General features: G+C 34.2%; 1 protein-coding gene across 1 annotated transcript; it reads left to right on the forward strand.

Moving 5' to 3' along the window:
- The first annotated feature begins 240 nt into the window (after positions 1 to 240).
- On the forward strand, positions 241 to 6829 carry SLITRK6 (SLIT and NTRK like family member 6). The gene is made up of 2 exons (XM_029210323.1): positions 241 to 739; positions 3089 to 6829. The coding sequence occupies exon 2, from the start codon at positions 3112 to 3114 to the stop codon at positions 5638 to 5640; it is 2529 nt and encodes an 842-aa protein (XP_029066156.1). The 5' UTR covers positions 241 to 739; positions 3089 to 3111; the 3' UTR covers positions 5641 to 6829.
- Positions 6830 to 9786: the final 2957 nt, after the last annotated feature.

The following is a 9786-nucleotide window of genomic DNA, read 5'->3' on the forward strand; positions in this document are numbered from 1 at the left end:
TATAGTGTATTATTTAGCCTGCTGTATAACACAATATTATTAAACATTTAAAGAAACATGTAATTATTCGCATCAAAATTCACTTGCACTGTATTTGGTATTTAAAGGGAGAGGAAAAACCATTTGCCAGAGGAGGAGTTGAGTCCCAAGGTGGAGCTGTCTCTTGTGTTAAATGACACTGGCCTATTAAAGCGCTCTGCTGGGGAAGGGCTTAAAGGCTGAGTCAAAAGCCAAGAAGTCTATTTACGCCTACCTCCCAGCCCTTGGCAATCTGACTAATAACAAACTGAACTAACAAGAAAGACTAGAAAGGGAGGAAAGAGAACATTGCTGCAGCTTGCATCTACAGCCTAAGAAAGCAAGAGTGATCAACCCCAGCTCTGTTACACATCTTGTTTATTTACTGCACTCGGCAGCTTGCAAATGGTTAACTATATGCAAAAAAAGTCAGCATAGCTGTGAAGTATGCCGTGAATTTTAATTGGGGAATAAAAGGACAACTGCTTCAGGATGATCTAGTATGCACTCTGCTTGAAATATTTTCAATGAAATGCTCAGCATTTTGTGTTTGACCAGAGGTTTTAACTTTATAAAGCGATGGGACTTGCCAAAAAGTGATATTTGAGAAGAAAGTACGCGGTGGTCGGTGTTTTCTTTTTTAATAAAGAAACTGAATTTACTTTGAACATCTCTTCCAGCTGTGCATTACAGATAACGTCAGGAAGTTTTTGCTTTACAGGTAAGATGAATGTTTCCAGGCTTTCCTTATACATATTTTTGCATTATCCCAAAGTGACTGAATTTCTGTTTGCCTCTTTAAAAAAAAATAACTTTGCATTAAAGGATATCCAGTTTCATTCTTGCTCACTGGCACAACTAATGCTGTAGCAGATGCCTGTTTTCTGTGAGCAGCAGACATTTAGTCCAACAGCTGGCTGTAGAGAAGAACAAGTAAAATAATATGCTACTATTTCTTTTACAGCATGCAGTTTGTTATGGGAAACTGAATTATTTGTGCTTTTTGAAGGGAAGATTACTTCCAAACACCATTGTTGTATTTGAAATACAAGCACAATATGAAAAGATTCTTTGTATTTTGTATACCACTTTTATTTTTTCCTGACTTGAAAATATGTAAATAGAGGTTTTTTGACCTCTTTAACACTGTATCAGATTGTCAATATAGAACCACTTTTCACATTTGTGTGTATTTCTGAAAAGACTAGAAACTGTTCCCTAGGACATTTTGAAGAGCATAAAATGCACATAAGATTTAAAAAAAATAACGAGAGGAGAGAGTCTCATCTGGAAGTTATTTACTCTTTTCTTAAGATACTGTGCCTGGTGAAATGCATAGTATTCTTTCTTGGTAATCTATGGAAAAGTAGTTTCAGTGTTTGTGGATGCTAATCCACAAGATGAAGACTTCCAACTTCAAGCTGCTTGATTCTAAGCATAGCCCTCAGAGCTGTTTAAAATCAAACTATTTCCCTATGGAAACATTCAGCCTGCTAACTTTCACTTTATATAGAAAGGGACTCTATTGTTTGATGTCTTTGGTTGCCTTTTACCTTTCAGGAACTTCATACTATACATGTTTTCAATAAGACAATGTATTTTCATGGAGTGAAAGTTTATTTTCAGGATTATTGATTGGATTCTGGGATGTATTATCTAATTGTGATTTTTAATTAGATTCAAAGTTCACATTCCATCCAGAAACATGAAAGCAATTATCATTTCCAAAAGTCGAATAGTTATAAGATGTGGTGTTTCTTTACCTTTCGATTTAGTCTATATAAATTTAAAGTGCAATATTTAAAAGAAGGGAATAAAATTAGATACCATTAGACTTCAAAGTATTTACCACACCACTGCTGTCATTTTAGAGCTAGAATTTTTTTTTTAATTGCTATGTCAGGTGCAGGTATTAAATTTTTAAGGAGTTGGAATATGTGATATTGTTATCTTGAACTGTCATTTTTTATTTCCTAAATTAGAGATATCCTCAAATATTTTAATATAGTGAAGCTTGCTTTAGAGTTCATTGTTTGCAACATTAAGCCTTATAATAAAGATCAACTGCTTAACTATGTGATGACATTCAGTGCCCTAAAACCTGGTTCAAGACCTCATTAGGGAGTCATTTGCTAGAAATTTATATGAGGCATTGTTTGTTCTTTTATAATAGCCTGAAATATGTGTTAAAGATCAATTTTTCTTCTTTATTTTTTATGATATTAACCTTATCCACAGAATTTAAAAGTAGCAGTGAATATTCCACCTCTAGAAATTCAATATAAAGTGTGACTGAAGTGAAATTTGAATGGATGCCTTTAAGCATATATATCTGATACTACAAGGCTTATACAAACTGCCCTAGACAACATAGTTAAAACAAAATCTTTTATAAAGTTCAACTTTACTACATAGAGACATATTTTTTCTCAAAGTTTTAAAATAAATAATGGAATTAATAAGTATCTTAAGCCAAAATCAACGCAGGTTAAACACAGAGTTATTAGATGTTATATTGTGATATCCAGTTCAAAAACAAAACTAAAGGAAGTGTATAATGCATGCAAACATACATTCCTTCTAATGATCATCTTTGAATTCCTTACGGGTCTCTCTGCTTCTGGCTAATACCTACATATTTGTCTTTTATTGTAATCCTTCAGCCTTAGATTCATTTAGTTTGAGCTAAAAACTAAAAAAAGCCAGGGTCTTCTCAAGTATACATTTTTGTATCATATCAAAGTATCAATGGTCCATTTAGCCAGCACCCTTCATGTCTATTAAAATGCAGATTATTTGGTAGATTTGAAGACAACTGAGTTGACATTTTAAATTCTCCCTGACCTAAATTTTAGATTTTTATCACAATGCAAGTTAAAAGTAAAATAAACCTGCCAGTCATAATATTTGCAAAAAGTAAAAGAAAATGTGGACTCAGCAATGTATTTATATATTCAGAATAATAATATTTTGCCTTTTAGAGGAAAACCTATCATTTTGAAAATGTCAGATTCATCTCCTCCCTGCTCCTGGCCACTGAAGCCCATTGCTATTGCATTTTATCTTACAGAATCAGATCCATCACAAGACAACATGAAACTTTGGAGTCATCTCTTGTATTCATCTCTCCTTGCCTGTATATCATCACAGTCCCAATCACCAATGTCCTCTGCCTCAGCCAGAGGTTCTTGTGACTCTCTTTGCAATTGTGAGGAAAAAGACAGCACGATGCTAATCAATTGTGAAGAGAAAGGTATCAAGAAATTATCCCAAATAAGCGTGCCACCATCACGACCTTTCCACTTAAGTTTAGTAAATAATGGTTTGACAATGCTTCACACAAATGACTTTTCCGGGCTTACCAATGCTATCTCAATACACCTTGGATTTAACAATATTGCAGATATTGAGGCTGGTGCATTTAATGGCCTTGGCCTTCTTAAGCAACTTCACATCAATCACAATTCTTTAGAAATTCTTAAAGAGGATACTTTCCATGGACTGGAAAACCTGGAATTCCTACAAGCAGATAACAATTTTATTACAGTGATTGAACCAAGTGCCTTTAGCAAGCTCAACAGACTTAAAGTGTTAATTTTAAATGACAATGCTATTGAGAGTCTTCCTCCAAACATATTTCGATTCGTTCCTTTAACCCATCTAGATCTTCGTGGAAATCAGTTGCAAACATTGCCTTATGTTGGTTTTTTAGAACACATTGGCAGAATATTGGATCTCCAGTTGGAGGACAATAAATGGGCCTGCAATTGTGACTTATTACAGCTAAAACTTTGGTTGGAAAACATGCCCCCTCAGTCTATAATTGGTGATATTGTGTGCAACAGCCCTCCATTTTTAAAAGGAAGCATACTGAGACGGCTGAAAAAGGAATCAATTTGCTCCACTCCACCAGTGTTTGAAGAACACGAGGATCCTTCAGGATCATTACATCTGGCAGTAACATCTTCAATAAGTGATGGTCGCATGTCAACCAAGACCACGTCTCTTTTAAAACCACCCACCAAAGCACCAGGTTTAATACCTTATATTACAAAGCCATTCACTCAACTTCCAGGACTCTACTGTCCTATTCCTTGTAACTGCAAAGTACTCTCCCCATCAGGACTTCTAATACACTGTCAAGAGCGCAATATTGAAAGCTTATCAGATCTAAAACCTCCTCCACAAAATCCTAGAAAGCTTATTCTTGCAGGGAATATTATTCATACCTTAATGAAGTCTGATCTAGTGGAATACTTCACTTTGGAAATGCTTCACTTGGGAAACAATCGTATTGAGGTTCTTGAAGAAGGATCGTTTGTGAATTTAACAAGATTACAAAAGCTCTATCTGAATGGTAACCATCTGACTAAATTAAGTGGAGGTATGTTCCTTGGTCTCCACAGTCTTGAGTACTTATATCTTGAATACAATGGCGTTAAGGAAATATTACCTGGTAGCTTCAGCCCAATGCCTAAACTTAAAGTCCTCTATTTAAACAACAACCTCCTGCAAGTTTTACCACCACATATTTTTTCAGGGGTTCCTCTTATGAGGGTAAACCTTAAAACAAACCAATTTACCCATCTACCTGTAAGTAATATCTTGGATGACCTTGATTTACTGACCCAGATTGACCTTGAGGACAACCCCTGGGATTGTTCCTGTGACCTGGTTGGATTGCAGCAATGGATACAAAAATTAAGTAAGAACACAGTGACAGATGAAATACTCTGCACCTCTCCAGAGCACCTAGACAAAAAGGAATTGAGAGCACTTAACAGTGAACTTCTTTGCCCAGGTTTGGTCAATAACCCATCCTTGCCAACTCAGACTAGTTACGTAATGGTCAATACTCCTACAGCCACAACTACAGCAGACACTATTTTTAAATCACTTACCGATGCTGTACCACTATCTGTTTTAATACTAGGACTGCTGATTGTATTCATAACTATCGTGTTCTGTGCTGCAGGGATAGTGGTTCTTGTTCTCCACCGTAGGAGAAGATACAAAAAGAAACAAGCTGATGAACAGATGAGAGACAACAGTCCTGTGCATCTCCAGTATAGCATGTACGGCCATAAAACAACTCACCACACTACTGAGAGACCCACAGCATCACTCTATGAGCAGCACATGGTGAGCCCTGTGGTTCATGTCTATAGAAGCCCATCCTTTGTCTCAAAGCATCTGGAAGAAGAAGAAGAAAGGAATGAGAAAGAGGGAAGTGATGCAAAACATCTCCAAAGAAGTCTCTTAGAACGAGAAAATCATTCCCCACTCACAGGATCAAATATGAAGTACAAAGTCACAGACCAATCCACTGAATTTTTACCCTTCCAGGATGCCAGTTTGTTATATAGGAACATTTTAGAGAGAGAAAGAGAACTTCAGCAACTGGGAATCACAGAATACCTAAGGAAAAACATTGCTCAACTTCAGCCTGATATGGAGGTACATTATCCAGGAGCCCATGAAGAGTTAAAGTTGATGGAGACATTAATGTACTCAAGACCGAGGAAGGTACTAGTGGAACAGACTAAAAATGAGTATTTTGAGCTGAAAGCTAACTTACATGCTGAACCTGACTACTTAGAAGTCCTGGAGCAGCAAACATAGAGAGTTAGAAGGCTTTTGCAGAAATGCTGTGATTCTGTCTTAAGTCTAGACCTTGTAAATAAGTGCCTTATATGAGTGTATCATCAATCAGAACTTAAGCACAGCAGCAATCCTATGGGGAAAAAAGAATAAAAAGAAACTCAGGGATAACTGGGAGAAGCCATTGCATTGTCTTCAGGCAATTTTATCTATCCCCAATAAAATAAATCCTTGCATGTAAATCATTCAAGGATTAGAGTAATATTTTCCCATATACATAAAGTGTTTCATAGAAGTCCTCCTGCACATCTAAAAGGGTTCAAAATTTAAGCAACCCTTATTTTCTTGAGTTATATTACCCATGGATTAAATAGAATTGGATTTTGTCATTTAAAAAGTATACCTGTATATGTAATTATAATATGTAAGAAATATATTGTTTATAAAACCAGTATATATACCACAAAAATGTAAACTCTTAGATACACCTAGTTTTCTTGCAATAAAGGCAAAAGGAACTGGAACTTTAAAATTACAAATAGTAACAGTAAAGAAAAAATGGAAGGTTGAATTATATAGGCTATGAGTGGCTCAAAACTTTGAACCTTTGATGATTAAAAATGCCACTGCTATGCTTTCTGAATTTAAAAATGGAAATGATTAACAGTTCAGGTGGAATGGATAAGAAAACTTTTTGGTTTTTCTGCACATTTTTGTGGACAATCTTGTTAATGCTGCTGTGAATTAAGGTACGTCATTTGTGCTCAAAGTTTAATTCTTATTCTTGGGATATTTAAAAAATGCTACTGATATTCAACTGTAAATATGATTAGTGCATCTATTAAGTTTGGTTTCTTTCATAGCATTAATCCTTTGTAAATTTGAATACCACAGTATAAATATGTTTCTTGTGGCAAGTAAGAATTTGCTGGTGTAAAACAAATAGGAAATATTATTTTATTTTTATTGATGTAAACTGGTAGTTGCCATAAATTAGTAGCAAAAGGAACATATAAAGGGTAAGTAGTTTAAGTTGCCTCAAGACTGGGACAACGTAGCTTTATTTTACAAGAAAGTATAGCTAGATTTTTATGAACTATTTATTCTGTACAGTTTTGTATATTTTTGGTTCACAAAGGTAATTATTCTTGGGTGCCTTTCAAGAAAATTAAAAATACTGCTCACTACAATAAAACTAAAATTAAAACCCTCTTTTTAAATGTGCTTTCTTCAGTTAGTCTAATCTGTAATTCAGTCAAGTCAGGATTAACGCATACACATGCACGCAGGCACACAAGCACAAACAAGCAAAAACAAGATTTCTGTTTGTCGTCACCCACACAGAAGCAGTTTCTTCACCATGTGCAAAAGGGCCATTAAGTGTCTCAATGTGATTGACATGGAACCAAACTTTAAATCTGACCCGTGGTTTTCCCTTTCTGGCAAATCATTTTCCCACTCAATACAAATAGAAATGATTTTATTTTCTTCTTTCTGATTATAGAATCAATCATACAGCAGATTTTCACAAGACAAAATGGATTTAAGATAATTTAGTTCTGTTTCCTGAACACCACTCAGATCCATGCACAGGGTTAGGAAGGAACATACTTCCTATGAGGAAGGATGTTTTTAATTTACTTTGCACTATTTTAGTGATTTGTGAATGTTCTATTAAATGTGTTGGTCTTCAACACTCAATTTTCTGCACTACTAGCTAAATATACATTGTTTCTTTGATTTTGAATGAGACTTCCCTGTTAAAAACAGTAGGAGCCTGTGTGGCATGGTATGAAGAACAGTTATGAGTTCATTATGACATCATATCACTAAGTTTTTAAAAAATCATTGCATATATTAATATAAAGCAATAAAATATTATATATTAAAAGGTCCATTAAAAACCTAAATTTCTCCAGTAACTTTTAAGGTTGGAAAGGACAAAGATGGGAATTCTTTTTTAAATTAACACTTACTAAAAGGAAATCTGAGTGCATATGTAATGCTTATATGTTTATCCACTAAAAAATATTCAGCACAATAATGAGTAGTAAACCCTCCAAAGCATAAATTTAAATGTTACACTCTAAAGAAAAGAACAAATCAAGAGCAGAATTCATGTTATTGCTCAGTAGAGTATCTGCCAATATTTCCTGATCCTAATCAAGTGCATAGAGGTATTAGAGAGACTTAAGAAATCCCCATGCCTGCAGGATCATTGGAATGGATCCATGAATACAGACAGAGACATGTCCTCAGGAACATTCTTCTCTTTTGAGTGATGGAAATATTTTTTTTAAATCTTCGTTCATTGTGTATATAATATTCATTCTTCAACTTAAAATCAAAGACAGAACAAAGTTGCTTATGGAGTCATGTAAAAATATCCTCCAAATAAGGTTCAACCCCAATGCTGAAATCCTATAAGAGTCTGGATATTACTTACAATGATGTAGGAATAGTTATGGTTTCCAAAGAGTAAGAGTAAGGGCTTAACTGTTTAATTCATGATGGAACTTTTCTTATGTAATTTCTTTCCCTACTACAAGTAGTTGAGAGTTGGGAACTCTAGTGATGGTCTTTACCTCTTAATGGGTCTTGTGACTGGTGATAATCACTCAGAACTTCGGTTATTTTACCTGTATTTCATATGTCTTCTCCCTCCCACTACAGAATAATTTTAATTATATTCCCTGTTTGATTATTTACTTACAAGGCCAAGGTGGTCTCTTTCTGCAACTAATTGTCAGATTCAGAGTCCTAAATCCTAATTCTTCAGCCTTATTTACACTGTACCTGGGCATTCAAAAAAAATTAGACTTCTCATTAACCAAGGATTCTTTTTTTTAAAATTTAAACAGAAGTTACATTTTGTTCACTGCATATCAGGGCAAGCTCTGATTCATGTCTGAATCTTGAATGTTTGTAGTACTGTGATAGTAGTGTATAATCATACTGGATGAAACCCTTTCGATTCTGTCAATCTGTTAGACACAAATTGTATTAATGTGTATTTAACAAATTACTTTCACTAAATAACCATGAAAATACTTATTGGAAATTTATGAGTGTTCTTCAGATATCTTCCATTGATCTCCATACTGGGATGATAATTTTGCAATCTATATAAAAAAGGATTATATCAATAATGCTGATTCTCCCTCTTGAATCAATCTCATATCACAGAGGAAAGTTTTTCCTTGTTGCTCTAATAGTAAGTAAATGGAAGTAGCAGTATCATCTAAGCTGCTCTCATGCTTTGATTCAATTACTTTAAAATGCTTAAGCTTTAATCCAGGATTGACAAAAGTGATATGACTATCCCCTTGTCATTAAAAATAAAAATTTTTTAATATACTGGTTTATGTCTTTACATATATTGGGTTGGCCAAAAAGTTCATTTGGGTTTTCCCGTAAGATGTTACAGAAAAACCTGAATGAACTTTTTGGCAATACATACATAATTATATATATAAATATATATGACTACATATATATATATTTTTGGAGAACTACTAAAGATGAAATAGATAATGATAGATAGTCTCATATGTGTAATTTATTTGTATTATTTATTATTCTATGATAACTAATAGAGGTATAATCAAAGGTACTTTTAAAAGAAGAAGAATCCTAATAACGCAGAATTGTTGGGCAATAATCTGGTTTTTTTTTTAACACAATCAAACAAATATATATCTAAGGGAAGATCACAATATTTCTTATATGTAAGACTTTCTACATAATTATCTTTGGAGGAGGCTGTTCTGTACATGAAAAGGGGTATCCATGTTCAGAAAATCCTGACTATTTAGAGAAGTTTGGATCTCCTGGTAATTGGGAAATGGTTTTACAATGAATTTGAGGTTTCTTCTCTATTTCTTTTCCCTGAACACTTTGTTGGTTCAAGCATGAATGGCTGCAGTTTTCTTCTTGAGAAGATGGAATATCATACAAGGACAATCTTTTACAATAGGAAAGGAGACAGTTACAAGGAGTGGTCCTATATATCTGGGCAGCCAAATCAAGAATGATCTCTTTAATGAGGAGCACACATGTGATTAAAAATACAATGTTTCTTTGTGATTTTTCAATTCCATACATCCTGAAATATAGATATTTGTCCAAATATTCCCTGAGACTTATAACTATAATAAATTATAGGAC

This window comes from Monodon monoceros, unplaced genomic scaffold, assembly GCF_005190385.1.
Source record: "Monodon monoceros isolate NGI ecotype Baffin Bay Population unplaced genomic scaffold, NGI_Narwhal_1 Super_Scaffold_8, whole genome shotgun sequence".
In the NCBI taxonomy this organism is placed as follows: Eukaryota; Metazoa; Chordata; class Mammalia; order Artiodactyla; family Monodontidae; genus Monodon; species Monodon monoceros.